The sequence below is a fragment of the Bombina bombina genome, chromosome 4, assembly GCF_027579735.1.
Source record: "Bombina bombina isolate aBomBom1 chromosome 4, aBomBom1.pri, whole genome shotgun sequence".
In the NCBI taxonomy this organism is placed as follows: Eukaryota; Metazoa; Chordata; class Amphibia; order Anura; family Bombinatoridae; genus Bombina; species Bombina bombina.
In genome coordinates this window covers 1016444337-1016464612 of record NC_069502.1, presented here as the reverse complement: position 1 = coordinate 1016464612, position 20276 = coordinate 1016444337, and the positions used below count along the sequence as shown (strand labels likewise).

The window sequence follows — 20276 nt, the reverse complement described above, 5'->3', positions numbered from 1 at the left end:
TCCTGTCCTTGCTGTACCAGTGGCAGCTTACTTGAATGCTGCTGTATTTGCTGCACCTACGTGATATCCTGTGGCAGCCTAACCAACAGTACCCGCTTAGTATACTGTGCCTGCCAAGTCTCCTGTTCTTACTGTACCAGTGGCAGATTACCTGAATCCTGCTTAACCGCTGCACCTACCTGGTATCACCAACAGTATCTGCTGGGTATCCTGTGCCTGATGAGCCTACTGTGCTTGCTCTACCAGTGGCAGCTTAACTAAATTCTGCTGTACCCAATGCACCTACCTGGTATCCCCTGACAGCCTCATGGACAGTACCCACAGGGTATCCTGTGTCTGCTGAGTCTCCTGTAGTCACAAGTAGGGGCTTATCTGAATCCTGTTTTATCTACTGCATCTATCTGGTATCCTGTGTCAGCCTGTCCACTTATAAATGCTAGACATTGCTTCTGTCTTGGACTGATCTCACAGTACTTGACCTTTGGCCTGTTCCTGGACTCTGCTCTTGTTTGCCCCTTGGTACCTAGTTCCTGGACTGGTGGTATGGTCCCAACCTTTGGCCTGCTCCTGGATTCTGCTCTTGTTTTACCCTTGATATTAATTCTAACTTTTGTTTATCTTGCTTTATTGAAGCTTTTTAAAAGACTTTTGGTTTCCTGTACATGTATTCCTGCATATTGAGTTCCACTCACCCCAAACCTCACAGAATGAGTATACTATTAGGACAAGACCAAATTGCATTACTACCTTCTAAAGGCAGTTCTCACTATATGATACTGTAGTAGCAAAAGGGAGAACAGTAAGAGAGGATCACAGTTGGGGAAAATAGTACAAAATAAAAAGTATGTCGAACAGAAGGCGTCCAGGCCATGCTGAGTTCTAACATAAAGCTGAGATACAAACCAGTAAATAAATACAAAGACAAAAAGAGCTCTATGTTGAAGGAAAACAAATAACAACATCTTAGCTCTGAACCAGCCTAAAGCCTAGGGATCGAAAGGCAAATATGACAAATCAAATCCAAAGATCAGAAAACTACAATAATGCTGAATTGTGGGATTCAACGTTAGTAGGGCCTTTTCATTGATGTATACAATGCAGAGATAAAAGCACATAGGCACAGTCAAGATAGAAACATATAAAGCTTTCTTCCTAGAGTGCAATAGAACACAATATTACCTTAGAGATTGAGTAAAAATGGATAATAAAGTAATAATTATAACACATCCACAATCTGTGTGAATATATCAGAAAAAGAAAACATAATGAACAAATATGCCAAAACTGGAGGGTTGAGGTAAGAGAAATCAAAATGAGCTTCTAAGAAATTAAAGTCTTTGAATTACTATAAAGATTTATTTAATGCAATTCTCAATCCATTACATTCCAACATATTAATAACCCAATTCTATAATTCATGATATTTTGGAAACAGTATCATCTCTATTTCTTAAAGCCAACTTTTTATTTTAAGCTTCAATAAAAACACTTAAAGTCCTGGCACATATAATATAGTGAAAGTGCATACGCTGCACAAAGGGTTAACTAGGTATAAAATAGCTTACAATAAGAATGATTTGATACAAACATTTTGGGGAACTCTATGCTAATAACTAGTTTTGAAATGTGATCCTCAATATCCATTCAGCATTGAAATTCTCATACATTTAGGATATGGAATAAAACATTTAATAACATACGGATGCTTCAATTAAATTTATGAATGTTCAAAATAACAAAAATAAATTTCCCATGCCTTTTCTATACTTTTTTCACTATTAATCAATCTTGATACACTCTATGGGGTCGATTGATCAATGTCTGTCCGACATGATACGCTGTATCGTAACATGTCCGTCAGACATCGCTGAATGCATACACTGTCGGAATTTAACATTGCACAAGCAGTTCACCAGAACTGCTTGTGCAATGCTCCCCCTGCAGATTTGCGGCCAATTGGCCGCTAGTAGGGGGTGTCAATCAGCCCGATTGTATAGGGTAGGGCGGATTACCCCTGCTCAGCCTCAGAGGCAGCGGACCAGTTATGGAGCAGCGGTCTTTAGACCACTGCTTCATAACTGCTGTTGCCGACAAGCCTTCGAAACAGGGGCATCAAGCTCCATTCTGAGCTTGATAATTCAGCCCCTAAGTGTGTATAGTATTGAGAACCTATATCTAACATAAACAATAACAAATGGCAAGACAGAAAATAAATGTATTATAGATAAATAACCAGGAAACTAAAAGCTATTGTATCATTCAAAAGTGCTTTTTAAATGGAAATTCTTTTTACATTTGTACATTTAGGTTTCCTTAAAGGGACACTGAACCCAATTTTTTTCTTTTGTGATTCAGATAGAGCATGCAATTGTAAGCAACTTTCTAATTTACACCTATGACCAAATTTTCTTCTTTCTCTTGCTACCTTTATTTGAAAAAGAAGGCATCTAAGCTTTTTTCTTGGTTCAGTACTCTGGACAGCACTTTTTTATTGGTGGATGAATTTATCCACCAATCAGCAAGGACAACCCAGGTTTTTCACCAAAAATGGACCGGCATCTAAACTTACATTCTTGCATTTCAAATACAGATACCAAGAGAATAAAGAAAATTTGATAATAGGAGTAAATTAGAAAGTTGCTTAAAATGTCATGCTCTATCTGAATCACGAAAGAAAACATTTGGGTTCAGTGTCCCTTTAAGAAATAATGTTCTTGCATTGAAACAGATGAATTATTCATTACAAATTAAAAATAGAGGCTTTAAACTATTAGTATCAAATTCACATATATGTTTTTGAAAATAGATCTAGATGTACGAATTGAACAAACATTCTGAATACCGTAAGAACAGCTAATAAGAGTTTTTCTTTAGACCATAGGAAAATGTGCACTGGTGTGCTGTTCTTACCGATAACAATCAGTTCCATATGGACATTCTGGCCTATCGTCACTGTCATCTTGACTTCCATTCTCAGCTTCACAATAATCACTGTCTCCCGGGTGACAGAACTCCTGAAAATGAACTGGGTTCTTCCTAGAAAGGGAAAACAAAATGCATCTTTTCTTTTATGCAATATTTTGAAAGAGGAACAAAGATGAATTATTTTTGAGCTCTATATTTTAAATCTGTAACATGTTATACAAAAGGAAACAAAATGGAAAAAAAAATAAAAAAAATAATTTAAAATATATTATACAGTAAATTAAGGATGCATAAGTAATATTAACAAAACAATATCCTCTTGCTTACAAATTGTCATTTTGTTTAACGTTATGTGCTTCAATCATTTGTTTAAATATATAAGGGGATACAATAAAATAATAATAATAGTAAATAAAAAAAAACTCTCTAGGCTAATTTATAGACTGTTTTGTGAAAGGCCAGAGGTTAATATGCTTGTTAAAGATGAATAAAAATCTCCTGGAAAGCAGTTAGCCTCATAAATGAATACAACAGGGAGAGACCTTGACGTGGTACGTGGGCTGTTGTATTCATTTTTTAAGTAATTTGCCCTATGGGCCTTGCACCCAGACTTGTCTAGGGTTCACTGCCTGGGACAGCACAGCTTCCTGAGAGTGCTATTGAGCACCCAGGGCTGAGCACGTTGCAGGGTCATAGGTTGTGTACCCAGTCCAGCCTGAGAGTGCAGTCCCCTTCCGTGTTTTGTATGTATATATATATATATATATATATATATATATATACACAATATATATACATACAGGAAGAAGTGCACTAATAGGTCCAGCACAGAAACACCAGACAATTCCTCTCCGAACAAGGAACACAGCAACCCCAGACGATCGTTACGACCTTCATTGGGCCTCGTCAGTGAGGTGTAGCCATATTCCTCTAAGCACACTGAGCAAGGAGTCCACGTCTGGTTGCCCATTTTTCCCATAGGGAGACTAAATACACACAGAGAGAAGTGCACTCACAGGAATGAACAACTGGCTCAATACCATTGTTAGCCTGTTCTACGGCGAACAAGGAACATAGCAACCCCAGACGATCGTTTTGGCCTTTATTGGGTCTCGTCATTGAGGTGTAGCCATATTCCTCTAAGCACACTGAGCAAGGAGTCCACGTCTGGTATTTCGGCGCTGGACTGACTATAATAGGCGTATCAGACTGATATACTACAGGAAAGTTCTACTCTGTGAAAAGCATTACTGGGCTAAAAAGAAGCTGCACCCAGGTGGTAAATCACCAGAGAACAAGCTAACAATGGTATTGAGCTGGTTGTTCGTTCCTGTGAGTGTGCTTCTTTCTATATATTTATGTTTAAAACTACTACTTTCCCCTACGTGAAGAACATTGGAATGTGAAATATTCACAGTAAATACACAGTATAACAATTTATTATATATGAATACTGAATAAATATGCTTTTACATGTTTTCATCTACTTGACTGAATGGGCTCCAGTGCACTTAACTTATAAATATGTCTATACATACAATTATGCGTTTATATGTGTAGATATACATGTAAATAAATATATACACAAATACATATGTACACACATATGAACTTATTTACATATAGAGAGAGAGACACATGCATGTGTATGTATCTCTATGTTAAAGCCTTTGCAGACCTCATATCTTTGAGCCCTTATAACTTTGTTGAGCTTTTTATTTTTTAAATGATTGTTATTAGATAGTGTTGTTCTGATTTTTGTGCAACTTTTTTGTCTCACAAAACAGTTAACTAGAGCTCTGAGGTCTTGCTAATGAAACACGTGTTAAATTAAATTGTGCTCAAGCAAATGCATTTACTTTCAACTCTTAATACCACTCTACTTCCGACGCGCGGAAAGAGCCAAGATAAACAACTTTTTGCTTGCGTGCAACAGTTAATGCGTCACTCGTAATCTAGCCCATAAACAGTGATATAGTATCAGATGTATATGTGGGTGAGACTTTAGGCTCAATTGATAATCAATCAGTTTAGTATTCAAGCTCACTGGGCAAATACACTAAAATAAAAGTTTTAGGTTTTATAAAGAAGTATTTTTTTATTTATTTAATTTTCTTACAGTACAATGTTGTTTAGCAAATCTTCAAAAAGGCACATTCGGCTTTATTTAAAAAAAAATAATAATAATAATAATAAGATTACACTTTATAACTTTAAATATTTCCAGCAACATCATTAGAGGTACAAATTAGTGCACACCATGAAGTATTTTTTCTTAGTTTATGTGGGTGTAGCAGCACTTTTTTAGGTACTTTAATAACCCATGGTGGACTAGATTAAGAGTGGAGCGGTATTACAAGTTGCTAACCTGACGCACGCAACAAACAGAAGCTAGAATATCATGACCGCGCCAAAGTACTCTCCCACAGACTTCAATGGAGAGTGAAAAGTCGAACAAACCTAACACCAATACTTGCGAGAATCGCCATAAGCCGCCTACTCTAATAACCCCTAACCCACCGCATAGCACTGCAAAGTCACCACTACACTATTAATCCATAGCCTGTCCCAAAGTCCCCACTACACTATTAATCCCTAAACCTCCACAAACTCCACTGTTAAATGCCCACTTACATCTAAACCGACTAAACCCCCTTAAGTTACCTCAAAAACAAACAAACCTAATCTTAACTTTAAAAATAAAAAAGCTAATCTTACCTTTAAAAATAAAAAACCTAACCTTACCTAAAAAAAACCCATCAAAAATCTAAAAGTAACCATCCCACCCCTTAAAAAATGCTACCTAAAAAAAAAGGGCATTTGGCTGGGCATTGCCCTTAGAAGGGCATTTAGCTATTTTGCTGCCCAAAAAGGGGTTTAGAATAGGCATAACAGTTTTTTTTTATTTTATTTTTGGTAACTTTGTTTGTTTGTTTTTTTCTGTAATGGTAGGTTTTTTATTTTCTGTACTGGTAGGATTTTTTCTGTAATGCTAGGACATTTTATTTTTCAGTTAAGATTAGATTTTTTATTTTAAAAGGTAAGGTTAGGTTTTTTATTTTTTGGTAACGTTAGTTTTTTTATTTTGAAAGGTACGGTTAGCTTTTTTTTTTTTACATTAAGCTTACGCTTAGATTAAGAGTTCTGCGTTAGCCGTCAAAACCAGCGTTAGGGGGTCCTAACGCTGGTTTTGGCCGCCCGCTGGTATTTAGAGTCAGTCAGGAAAGGGTCTAACGCTCACTTTCCAGACGCAACTTTTCCATACTGCAGATCCCCCTACGCCATTTGCGTATCCTATATTTTCAATGGGATCTTTCTAACACCGGTATTTAGAGTCTTGGCTGAAGTGAGCGTTAGAAATCTAACGACAAGACTCCAGCCGCAGAGAAAAGCCAGGAGTTAAGAGCTTTCTGGGCTAACGCCGGTTCATAAAGCTCTTAACTACTGTGCTCTAAAGTACACTAACACCCATAAACTACCTATGTACCCCTAAACCGAGGCCCCCCCACATCGCCGCCACTCTATTAATTTTTTTTAACCCATAATCTGCCGACAGCACACCGCTGCAACCTACATTATCCCTATGTACCCCTAATCTGCTGCCCCTAACACCGCCGACACTTACATAATATTTATTAACCCCTAATCTGCTAACCCCTAATCTGCCCCACCAAACGTCGCTGCTACCTACCTACAATTATTAACCCCTAATCTGCCGACCGGACCTCGCTGCTACTCTAATAAATGTATTAACCCCTAAAGCTAAATCTAACCCTAACACCCCCCCTAAGTTAAATATAATTTTTATCTAACGAAATAAAATAAATCTTATTAAATAAATTAATCCTATTTAAATCTAAATACTTACCTGTAAAATAAACCCTAATATAGCTACAATATAAATAATAATTATATTGTAGCTATTTTAGGATTAATATTTATTTTAAGGGCAACTTTGTATTTATTTTAACCAGGTACAATAGCTATTAAATAGTTAAGAACTATTTAATAGCTACCTAGTTAAAATAATTACAAAAGTACCTGTAAAATAAATCCTAACCGAAGTTACAATTAAACCTAACACTACACTATCAATAAATTAATTAAATAAACTACCTACAATTATCTACAATTAAACCAAACACTACATTATCAATAAATAAATTAAATACAAATACCTACAAATAAATACACTAACGAAAGTACAAAAAATAAAAAAAGAACTAAGTTACAAAAAATAAAAAAAGAACTAAGTTACAAAAAATAAAAAAAGAACTAAGTTACAAAAAATAAAAAAATAATTTACAAAACATTATAAAAATATTACAACAATTTTAAGCTAATTACACCTACTCTAAGCCACCTAATAAAATGACAAAGCCCCCCAAAATAAAAAAATGACCTACCCTATTCTAAAATAAAAATTGAAAAGCTCTTTTACCTTACCAGCCCTTAAAAGGGCCTTTTGCGGGGCATGCCCCAAAGAATTCTGCTCTTTTGCCTGTAAAAAAAACATACAATACCCCCCCAACATTACAACCCACCACCCGCATACCCCTAATCTAACCCAAACCCCCCTTAAATAAACGTAACACTAAGCCCCTGAAGATCTTCCTACCTTGTCTTCACCACGCCGGGTATCACCGATCCGTCCAGAATAGGGTCCGAAGTCTTACTCCTATCCGGGCGATGTCTTCATCCAAGCGGGGGCTGAAGAGGTCCATCATCCGGCTGAAGTCTTCATCCAAGCGACAAACTCCCGACGAATGAAGGTTCCTTTAAGGGACGACATCCAAGATGGCGTCCCTCAAATTCTGATTGGCTGATAGGATTCTATCAGCCAATCGGAATTAAGGTAGGAAAATTCTGATTGGCTGATGAAATCAGCCAATTAGATTCAAGTTCAATCCGATTGGCTGATCCAATCAGCCAATCGGATTGAGCTTGCATTCTATTGGCTGTTCCGATCAGCCAATAGAATGCGAGCACAATCTGATTGGCTGATCCTATCGCCCGGATAGGAGGAAGACTTCGGACCCTATTCTGGACGGATCGGTGATACCCGGCGTGGTGAAGACAAGGTAGGAAGATCTTCAGGGGCTTAGTGTTAGGTTTATTTAAGGGGGGTTTGGGTTAGATTAGGGGTATGTGGGTGGTGGGTTGTAATGTTGGGGGGGTGTTGTATGTTTTTTTTTACAGGCAAAAGAGTAGAATTCTTTGGGGCATGCCCCGCAAAAGTCCCTTTTAAGGGCTGGTAAGGTATTTTTTTATTTTGGGGGCTTTGTTATTTTATTAGGGGGCTTAGAATAGGTGTAATTAGCTTAAAATTGTTGTAATATTTTTATAATGTTTGTAAATTATTTTTTTATTTTTTGTACTTTAGTTAGTATATTTATTTGTATTTATTTGTAGGTATTTGTATTTAATTTATTTATTGATAGTGTAGTGTTAAGTTTAATTGTAGATAATTGTAGGTAGTTTATTTAATTAATTTATTGATAGTGTAGTGTTAGGTTTAATTGTAACTTAGGTTAGGATTTATTTTACAGGTACTTTTGTAATTATTTTAACTAGGTAGCTATTAAATAGTTCTTAACTATTTAATAGCTATTGTACCTGGTTAAAATAAATACAAAGTTGCCTGTAAAATAAATATTAATCCTAAAATAGCTACAATATAATTATTATTTATATTGTAGCTATATTAGGGTTTATTTTAGAGGTAAGTATTTAGATTTAAATAGGATTCATTTATTTAACAAAATTTATTTTATTTCGTTAGATAAAAATTATATTTAACTTAGGGGTGTGTTAGTGTAAGGGTTAGACTTAGCTTTAGGGGTTAATACAATTATTAGAGTAGCGGTGAGGTCCAGTCGGCAGATTAGGGGTTAATAATTGTAGGTAGGTAGCGGCAACGTTGGGGGGGGGGCAGATTAGGGGTAATAAATATAATATAGGGGTCGGCGGGGGTTAGGGGCAGCAGATTAGGGGTTCATAGGGATAACGTAGGTTGCGGCGGTGTCCGGAGCGGCAGATTAGGGGTTAATAATAAAATGTAGGTGTCAGCAATAGCGGGGGCAGCAGATTAGGGGTTAATAAGTGTAAGGTTAGGGGTGTTTGGACTCGGGGTACATGTTAGGGTGTTAGGTGCAGACTTAGGAAGTGTTTCCCCATAGGAAACAATGGGGCTGCGTTAGGAGCTGAACGCTGCTTTTTTGCAGGTGTTAGGTTTTTTTTCAGCTCAAACTGCCCCATTGTTTCCTATGGGGGAATCGTGCACGAGCACGTTTTTTAAGCTGGCCGTGTCCGTAAGCACCGCTGGTATTTAGGGTTGCAGTGGGGGTAAATATGCCTGTACGCTCCCTTTTTGGAGCCTAACGCAGCCCTTCTGTGAACTCTAAATACCAGTGGTATTTAAAAGGTGTGGGGGGAAAAAAAGCATGTGTAGCTAACGCACCCCTTTGGCCGCAGAACTCTAAATCTAGCCGTTAGTTTTTTTGGGATAAATTAGGGTGTGTTAGGTTAGGGGGTTTAAATTTTAGTGGGTATATGGGGTGGGGTTTGTGGCATTTTAGGGGTTTACAGAGTAGTGGGGTATTTTGCAATGTGGTATGTGGAGGTTTAAAGGTTAATATAGTGGAATAATTTACAATACGGGTGTATGGCAGTTTAGGGGTAAATAGTGTAGAGGGGTAGTTTGTGATGTGGGGATGTGGCATTTTAGGGATTAAAGGGCCATAATACCCAAATGTTTAAACACTTGAAAGTGATGCAGCATAGCTGTAAAAAACTGACTAGAAAATATCACCTGAATATCTCTATGTAAAAAAGAAAGATATTTTACCTCAAAAGTTCCTCAGTAGCCACATCCCATTGTAAAGGACTTTAAGCAGCATATCAGTATGCCTGTCCCGGGACAGCCGAAGGGATGAGCCTTGTGCACTCTCATGTTATTTCCCTATTCAGTTTAAAGGGACACTGTACCCAATTTTTTTCTTTTGTGATTCAGATAGAGCATGGCATTTTAAGCAACTCTCTCATTTATTCCTATTATCAAATGTTCTTTATTCTCTTGGTATCTTTATTTGAAATGCAAGAATGTAAGTTTAGATGCCGGCCCATTTTTGGTGAACAACCTAGGTTGTCCTTGCTGATTGGTGGATAAATTCATACACCAATCAAAAACTGCTGTCCAAGAGGGAGATCGGATTCACAGTTGATTTTAGTGTATGGAACAATAGGATTCAGCTCACTAGAAAATTACTCCACTGTGCTACCCTTTGGGAGCTCTATTATAAAATTACTGTCAGGTGGCACCTTGTTCCCGTCACCCTACATACTGCCTATAACTCCCAAACCCCACTCTGCTGGAGGCAGTGTGGACAAACAGGCACACACATCCACATTTGGTGGTCTTGCCCAAAAATCCAACCTCTCTGGAGGAAAATATACAACAATTTAGATGACCTCCACATCATTGCCCCCTACTTGCCAGAGATTGCCCTCCTACACATGCCAATACCTACTCTAAATAACCACGCTGCCGCACTTACGATATATCTTTTTGTGGCCACTAAGTTGGCTATAGCCAGAGCATGGAGGAATAAAACCTCACCGTCATTCGCACAAGTACTATCTATAATCAGACATATTAGACTAATGGAGCAATACTCCTTTAGAGTACTAGATAAGGTTGATCAATACTCCCAGATTTGGCACCTGTGGCTCACTCTCTTTCCAGATTAAATTATATTAAACTAAAACACTAGCGTATCCTAATTATTAGGGAACCCCATTGCCTCCCCCTTTCTTCCCTCTCCCCTCACCTTACCTCTGGACGTACACAAATAGACATATCCATATACGTTTATGATTGTCCAACTGTGTATTGATATCTGTGTCTAGGCCAATATTACTGTTTATATTTCTGAACAATTGTACATTCCTGTATAAACCTGTTGATGCTAAACCACCTGAGAGCTGTATATCGCATTGTTGGTATTCCATTTAACATCTCCTTTAATATCGTAAAATAGAGACATGGCACTTATAGGCAAGTAACATTACTTTACTGTACCCAATGAACACTTAGGCCCATCCATGTACATATCTACCACTAACAACCTTATGTGTTCGCAATGATGTGAAAGTATACAACTGTAATGACTCGCACTTGTCTTTTTGTTATTTATTCCTTGCTTGATTGTCTCAATAAAAAATTTATATTTAAAAAAAAAAACTGCTGTCCAGAGTACTGAACCAAGAAAAAAGCTTAGATGCCTTCTTTTTCATATAAAGATAGCAAGAGAAAGAAGAAACATTGATAATAGGAGTAAATTTAAAAAGTTGCTTAAAATTGCATGCTCTATCTGAATCACGAAATAAAATTTTTGGGTTCAGCGTCCCTTTAAAGGAAGTTTACTATGAAATCTCATGAGAGTTAAGTCAAAACTCATGAGATCACAGTAAAAGAGTGCATGACCTCAGCACTGCTGATGCTGATTGGCTGCAGTTCATTTCTGTATGGACAAGATAAGGAAAGACCACGAGGTGCTTACATGTGAAGATTCTCAGAAACACAACACATGGGCTATAAAAGAAGACACTGTCCCTATCTGACGGGGCTTGCCACACTTGTATTACTATGTGAAATGACCTGTTGTCATTTTTGTTGTAATCCTGTTTAATTGTACAATTATAACCTTTTAAAATTTGGATCAGCTGTCTTCATGTTATTTTTTCTTCAACATTACTCTGCTGAGCTGAGGAAATTGTGAGGTAAAAAATCTTCCTTTTTTACATAGAGATGCTCAGGTGACCGTTTCCTGTCAGCTTTTTACAGTTATACTGCATCCGTTTCAAGTGATTTAGCATATGAGTAATATGCCCTTTTAATAGAGTAGTTTAGTGCAACTGTTTCCTGCGTCCAAACTCATTAGAGCGATCATATTTAATTTCAACTTGTAATACAAGCAGACCTTGCCGCTCAATGCTGCCCACATAAATTATGGGGAGCGTAAATTACCGCGAGTTTGCACAAATGAATTTGCGGTAATTTAAACAGTGTGTCACTTGTAATATAGATTTGAGCCTAAATAACACTGCAATCTCGCAAATCACATTTATGCTCTTCGCACTAACAATAGCGCTCCACTCGTAATCTGGCCCGGTGTGTTTTAAGGGCAATGCTAAATATGTTGTAAGGCAATAAAGGCAAACCATTTAAGGCTTAAATGATGTGCTTGAAGTATAAAACCATAGTACAAACCGTTAGGAATAAATGTGTTTCTGTGAGCTGCTAATGCAGAAAATGTTCATTACAAACACGAACACTACTGATGGAGGCGAACGTGACTGCAGAAGAGCTGTGTCTGGGCTACGAATATTATAAAACCACAAAACTTAGTTCAACGACTCAATAGAATTGATTGCTCATGCATAAATTGTCTGCCTAGGCCACACACTGTTTATAGCTGTATACTCTGTTACAAACCTTTAAAGTACTTTGTGAAAAATAATGATTGCTAAGCAACTAGTTTTTGGAGAACGGGAACGTATGTACTTTATTTTAATATGGAGGTACAGCAAAGACTGCCGCTGTTATATGGGGCTCATGTATTCAAGCACTGCTTTGTCACTGATGTACTGGAATCTAAATTTGTGCCGATAACACATATTGAGCTATTGTGATAATACAATATGATAGCTATTAACTTTTTTATACCAAACATCCTGGTGTATTTTAAATGTATTGTAAGACCAGCATACAAAATATGACCCCCTAACTGCCTGAACTCACTAATGGAATAATGTTATTACACGGTTAGGAATAGCTCATCCAAGTACAGTACTTAACTATTAATGATTAAAAGGGTCAATTGTGAAACAAGTCTAGAGTTTAGAAGTGATAAAATATGAAACACGACCTGTGCAAGCTGGCTGTTCACTTCTCCAAAATAAATACTATACATGTTTGAAGAAGAAATAAATCTTAATTTCTTGGATCATTTTTTTTTTTTTTTTTACTTTTGTTAAATTTTATGCACCAAGTTGATAATGTTGGAAATGTAGAAAATCCTGTAAATAAATATTTCCGTATCTGCTACATAATGTATATAAGAGTGCCAGATCAAAACTGTTTTTAATGTAAGTATTATACAAGAATTACGTATAATACTGTGTAAACGTTTTAGGCAGGTTTGAGAAAATGCTTTAAAGTAAGAATGCTGTCAAAATGAAAAATGTTAATAGTTTACTTTTATCAATTAACAAAAATTCAAAGTGAGGGAACAGAAGAAAAATGTAAATCAAATCAATAGACCACCATTTGTCTTAAAAAAATGATTCTTCTAGGTACACTTGCATGCAGTTTAAGGAACTCGGCAGGTAGATTGTTCCAAACATCTAATTTCTTATGGAGATTTAGGCAGCCTCATTTGTTTCCATGTAATTCTAGAAAGACTCAATTGAGAACAGAGCTCTATGGGAGCTATAACATCACTTTCAATACTCCTTGTTCTTCTTCACAATGAAGATAGTTATTTGTGTCTTTGGCTGTGTGTTTGGGGTTGTTGTCATGCTGCAGAAAAAAATTGTAAGATGGATAAGTATCTGCCTGTACTTAGCATTTATGGGACTATTAATTCTGATCAAATCCCCAACACCCTTTGCAGAAATAAATCTGCAAACTTGCAAGGAACCTCCACCATGTTTCACTGTTGCCTGTAGACACTCATTCTTGTACCTCTCTCCAGGTCTTCGGGGAACAAACTGCCTTCTGCGACAGCCAAATATTGGCTTCTGCTAATTTTGAACTGACGGCACTGTTGGTCATCTTCCACTTGCAAAGGGAAGTAAGCATGGTGTGTCTTTCGTCTTGGCTGAGCACTCAGCACGGCATCTAAGGTATTCCTTGTTGCCCGTTTCTTTGTGCTTCTTAAGAAGAGTTTGGACGGCACATCTGGAAACCCCTTTCTGCCTTGAAATTTCTGCCTGGGAGAGATCTTGCTGTTGGAGTTTAACTTCCTTGTGTCTTGTTTAGTCTTGCCATGATGTATGACTTTTGACAAACTTTCTTTATCAACATCACCATGTTAGCATACTTTGGCTGTTCCTCGCCTGGTTTTCATACCTCCAAAACAGCTGTTTCTGTTTCAGTTAATGATTTGTGTTTTAACCTATATATTAAATTGATGATTGTTATCACCTGTCTAGTATAATTGTTTAAAATATACTTATAAAAAGAGGGCGCTAAATAGCTGAATAAAAGGCACAGATTTATTAGAATAACATTGCATAAAAGATAATAGAACACAATCAATGAGAAGAATGGGGGGACAGCTCCCAAACCAAAAAAAAAAAAGATTAAAAAAAAAAAAACCAACGATACACAGGGGCCTATCTATCAAGCTCCGAATGGAGATTGACGGCCTGTGTTTCTGGCGAGTCTTCAGACTCGCCAGAAACAGCAGTTATGAAGCAGCGGTCACAAAGACCGATGCTCCATAACCCTGTCCGCCTGCTCTGAGCAGGCGGACAGACATCGCGAGAAATCAACCCAATCGAGTACGATCGGGTTGATTGACACCCCCCTGCTGGCCGCGAGTCTGCAGGGGGTGGCGTTGTACCAGCTGCTGGTGCAATGCTGAATACGGAGAGCATATTGCCCTCCGTATTCAGAGAAGTCTGGCGGACCTGATCCGCACTGTCGGATCAGGTCCGCCAGACTTTGATAAATAGGGGCCAAAGTGTTTAGTTCCTGAAGGGAATCCATGTTCAGAAATAAGTTTACTTCCACTTTAGGTTGATAAATGTAACTTTGTATGTTTTCCTCTGTGTGTGGCTGAGGGTTTGGTATTAGGATACTTTATCAGGTATTATCCCCACATGCAACTTAGACATTTGGACAAGCCTCCAGTTTCATCTGGATCTCCATTTCCCTTCATTTGGGAAAGCACAGACTCTTTGCCAGCGATAGGTTGACAAGTTACTACTGTGGTATTTTTTACCCAGCTCACCTCAGCGTTGTTTCACCCGGTGTATCGTGTATACACGTGTCAAGTGATGTCCCACTTGGACTTTAAGGAGCCCACACTTCAGTTTACTATTACACGCGGGTAACTTGGAAGTAAAAATACAGTTCCTTTTCAGGATGCAGCCTCTCTCTTACTGTGCGTCTCTTACTGTATCAGCATACTATTAGTAATGAACGCTACTACAAGCTCATATTGTTACTTGCAAAACACACACATGGGGAAAAGCCATGGATCTACTCTAGTTACGCATGTTGGATCTGCAGTATTTTGAATAGCAAGTGGCTCTTTTTCTTGAGATTTTCATGTGCATTGTGCTACTATGTTTTAGCTAGAGCAGAATAAATGATTGTGGCAGACTGTGTAACAAACAGAAGCACTTAAAGTTTGGCAAGATAGATTTTGATCCTGAACCCAATTAAACACCTACATTTCCATATACAAGGCCCTGCCTGTATTTCCATCTGACAGTGGCCCAGACTCTTGATTGTATCATCTGTAACTTCAGAACAACTAACTAAATTTATCAAACTTTAGATGTAAAAATTAAAAATTCTCCAACCTCTCCAAACAGGAAAGAAAAATGCAAAAATATCTAGTAACTGCCCTCTGTAAGGGAATATGAGATTAATGCCCATTTTTTATAATTGTTCATGGAGATAATGGGGAAAAAAAACCTTGATTAACCCTCCCAAAACATGAAGAATGAAAAAGAAAAAAATAGAAAGACAGTTTTTAAATTAGCCCTCTATAGTAGTTTTTGTGGCCCTCAGAACAACACAAAAGAAAAGCAGAACTAAGAATGTGTGTCACAGTATTTGCGGCCTCAGAAAAAAAATAAATGTGTGGTGGATGTGCAAAAAAGGGGCTCAAAGTCAAGAGCATTCTCTAGAATGGAGAGCAGCAGACTGGGGGTACCCTACAACCTTACCTTATCTGGTGCCACTGGACAAATTAAGCAAATATATTATTTGTGTGTTTTAAATAGTCATACATTTATATGCATCTATTAAAGGATAGGAAAGTAAAAATTAAACTTACAAGAATCAGAAAGAGTATGTAGTTTTAAAACCACTTCTATTTTCAAATCTGCTTTGTTCTCTTGGTATCCCTTATTGAAAATGAATACGCACAAATCCTACACTTGTGGGAGCTAGCTGATGATTGGTGCCTGCATACTTTTGTCTCTTATGATAGGCTAACTATATGTGTTCAGCTAGCTGCCAGTTGTACAATGCTGTTTCTTCAGCAAAGGATAACAAGATAATGAATTATATTTGATAATAAAAAGTATTTTTGAATGTTGTTTAAAATTGTATGTTCTATCAGAATCATTAATTAAATATATGGGGTTTCCTGTCCCTTTAAGGCGTCTAAAATATTAATCTACAGTCCCCAAGTGTTAGGAAGTTGGCCATAACTAATCTATGTAATAAGTCTTCTTGTACACATAAATGTGAAAAATCTTAGACTTTATTCCAAGATACCAGCTTGAATAAGGTAACAGAAAAGCCTCAAAGTAATTTCTCTTTACAAGTTATAAATTCAAGGTTGTGTGTAATATTAGACTGTGTAAGAATGACTAAGTAGTGGTTACATAGATTATCAATCCTAGCAGTTTCATTTATACCAGACCAGAATACATAATTATCATAAGCTCTATATAAAGATTTACACAAGGCTTAAGTTAAAATGATTTATGTGGATGTTAGAGTCTCTATTTGTATTATTAAAATCAGTTCTAGATGTATAGAGTTAGTCAGGAATAAAATACAAAATAATAAAGATGTTCAATACACTTAGATTGTAATTATAATGTTTAGACTTTAGAAAGATAGTTATGTTGCACAGTTTAAAATGAAAAACACACCTAAAACACTTTAGCAATAGCAGAAAAAAATAATGTGTTACATAGGTGGCTCTTGACTTAGTGAGGCCTTAGACAATGCACAAATATGAGGCACTGCCACACAAAACAAAATGCAACAATGAACCAAATAAATCGGAATATTAATTTCTCTGGATTTCACCGAAAGAGTAGAGGGAAAAGATAAAAAGAAAGAAAAACAGAATTTATGTTTACCTGATAAATTACTTTCTCCAACGGTGTGTCCGGTCCACGGCGTCATCCTTACTTGTGGGATATTCTCTTCCCCAACAGGAAATGGCAAAGAGCCCAGCAAAGCTGGTCACATGATCCCTCCTAGGCTCCGCCTACCCCAGTCATTCGACCGACGTTAAGGAGGAATATTTGCATAGGAGAAACCATATGGTACCGTGGTGACTGTAGTTAAAGAAAATAAATTATCAGACCTGATTAAAAAAACCAGGGCGGGCCGTGGACCGGACACACCGTTGGAGAAAGTAATTTATCAGGTAAACATAAATTCTGTTTTCTCCAACATAGGTGTGTCCGGTCCACGGCGTCATCCTTACTTGTGGGAACCAATACCAAAGCTTTAGGACACGGATGAAGGGAGGGAGCAAATCAGGTCACCTAAATGGAAGGCACCACGGCTTGCAAAACCTTTCTCCCAAAAATAGCCTCAGAAGAAGCAAAAGTATCAAACTTGTAAAATTTGGTAAAAGTGTGCAGTGAAGACCAAGTCGCTGCCCTACATATCTGATCAACAGAAGCCTCGTTCTTGAAGGCCCATGTGGAAGCCACAGCCCTAGTGGAATGAGCCGTGATTCTTTCGGGAGGCTGCCGTCCGGCAGTCTCGTAAGCCAATCTGATGATGCTTTTAATCCAAAAGGAGAGAGAGGTAGAAGTTGCTTTTTGACCTCTCCTTTTACCGGAATAAACAACAAACAAGGAAGATGTTTGTCTAAAATCCTTTGTAGCATCTAAATAGAATTTTAGAGCGCGAACAACATCCAAATTGTGCAACAAACGTTCCTTCTTTGAAACTGGTTTCGGACACAGAGAAGGTACGATAATCTCCTGGTTAATGTTTTTGTTAGAAACAACTTTTGGAAGAAAACCAGGTTTAGTACGCAAAACCACCTTATCTGCATGGAACACCAGATAAGGAGGAGAACACTGCAGAGCAGATAATTCTGAAACTCTTCTAGCAGAAGAAATTGCAACTAAAAACAAAACTTTCCAAGATAATAACTTAATATCAACGGAATGTAAGGGTTCAAACGGAACCCCCTGAAGAACTGAAAGAACTAAGTTGAGACTCCAAGGAGGAGTCAAAGGTTTGTAAACAGGCTTAATTCTAACCAGAGCCTGAACAAAGGCTTGAACATCTGGCACAGCTGCCAGCTTTTTGTGAAGTAACACAGACAAGGCAGAAATCTGTCCCTTCAGGGAACTAGCAGATAATCCTTTTTCCAATCCTTCTTGAAGGAAGGATAGAATCCTAGGAATCTTAACCTTGTCCCAAGGGAATCCTTTAGATTCACACCAACAGATATATTTTTTCCAAATTTTGTGGTAAATCTTTCTAGTTACAGGCTTTCTGGCCTGAACAAGAGTATCGATAACAGAATCTGAGAACCCTCGCTTCGATAAGATCAAGCGTTCAATCTCCAAGCAGTCAGCTGGAGTGAAACCAGATTCGGATGTTCGAACGGACCCTGAACAAGAAGGTCTCGTCTCAAAGGTAGCTTCCAAGGTGGAGCCGATGACATATTCACCAGATCTGCATACCAAGTCCTGCGTGGCCACGCAGGAGCTATCAAGATCACCGACGCCCTCTCCTGATTGATCCTGGCTACCAGCCTGGGGATGACAGGAAACGGCGGGAACACATAAGCTAGTTTGAAGGTCCAAGGTGCTACTAGTGCATCCACTAGAGCCGCCTTGGGATCCCTGGATCTGGACCCGTAGCAAGGAACTTTGAAGTTCTGACGAGAGGCCATCAGATCCATGTCTGGAATGCCCCACAGCTGAGTGACTTGGGCAAAGATTTCCGGATGGAGTTCCCACTCCCCCGGATGCAATGTCTGACGACTCAGAAAATCCGCTTCCCAATTTTCCACTCCTGGGATGTGGATAGCAGACAGGTGGCAGGAGTGAGACTCCGCCCATAGAATGATTTTGGTCACTTCTTCCATCGCTAGGGAACTCCTTGTTCCCCCCTGATGGTTGATGTACGCAACAGTTGTCATGTTGTCTGATTGAAACCGTATGAACTTGGCCCTCGCTAGCTGAGGCCAAGCCTTGAGAGCATTGAATATCGCTCTCAGTTCCAGAATATTTATCGGTAGAAGAGATTCTTCCCGAGACCAAAGACCCTGAGCTTTCAGGGATCCCCAGACCGCGCCCCAGCCCATCAGACTGGCGTCGGTCGTGACGATGACCCACTCCGGTCTGCGGAATGTCATCCCTTGTGACAGGTTGTCCAGGGACAGCCACCAACGGAGTGAGTCTCTGGTCCTCTGATTTACTTGTATCTTCGGAGACAAGTCTGTATAATCCCCATTCCACTGACTGAGCATGCACAGTTGTAATGGTCTTAGATGAATGCGCGCAAAAGGAACTATGTCCATTGCCGCTACCATCAAACCGATCACTTCCATGCACTGCGCTATGGAAGGAAGAGGAACGGAATGAAGTATCCGACAAGAGTCTAGAAGTTTTGTTTTTCTGGCCTCTGTCAGAAAAATCCTCATTTCTAAGGAGTCTATTATTGTTCCCAAGAAGGGAACCCTTGTTGACGGAGATAGAGAACTCTTTTCCACGTTCACTTTCCATCCGTGAGATCTGAGAAAGGCCAGGACAATGTCCGTGTGAGCCTTTGCTTGAGGAAGGGACGACGCTTGAATCAGAATGTCGTCCAAGTAAGGTACTACAGCAATGCCCTTTGGTCTTAGCACAGCCAGAAGGGACCCTAGTACCTTTGTGAAAATCCTTGGAGCAGTGGCTAATCCGAAAGGAAGCGCCACGAACTGGTAATGCTTGTCCAGGAATGCGAACCTTAGGAACCGATGATGTTCCTTGTGGATAGGAATATGTAGATACGCATCCTTTAAATCCACTGTGGTCATGAATTGACCTTCCTGGATGGAAGGAAGAATAGTTCGAATGGTTTCCATCTTGAACGATGGAACCTTGAGAAACTTGTTTAGGATCTTGAGATCTAAGATTGGTCTGAACGTTCCCTCTTTTTTGGGAACTATGAACAGATTGGAGTAGAACCCCATCCCTTGTTCTCTTAATGGAACGGGATGAATCACTCCCATTTTTAACAGGTCTTCTACACAATGTAAGAATGCCTGTCTTTTTATGTGGTCTGAAGACAACTGAGACCTGTGGAACCTCCCCCTTGGGGGAAGTCCCTTGAATTCCAGAAGATAACCTTGGGA

The 20276-nt window shown here is 38.5% G+C and overlaps 1 protein-coding gene across 3 annotated transcripts in view; it reads right to left on the bottom strand.

The window, feature by feature from the left end:
* APLF (aprataxin and PNKP like factor) overlaps positions 1-20276 on the bottom strand; it is a 1047939-nt gene that overhangs the window by 330184 nt on the left and 697479 nt on the right. For all 3 annotated transcript variants that reach the window (XM_053712114.1, XM_053712115.1, XM_053712116.1), the window contains one exon: positions 2911-3036. In XM_053712114.1, coding sequence (XP_053568089.1) covers positions 2911-3036 — 126 coding nt within the window. The remainder of the gene's footprint in view (positions 1-2910; positions 3037-20276) is intronic.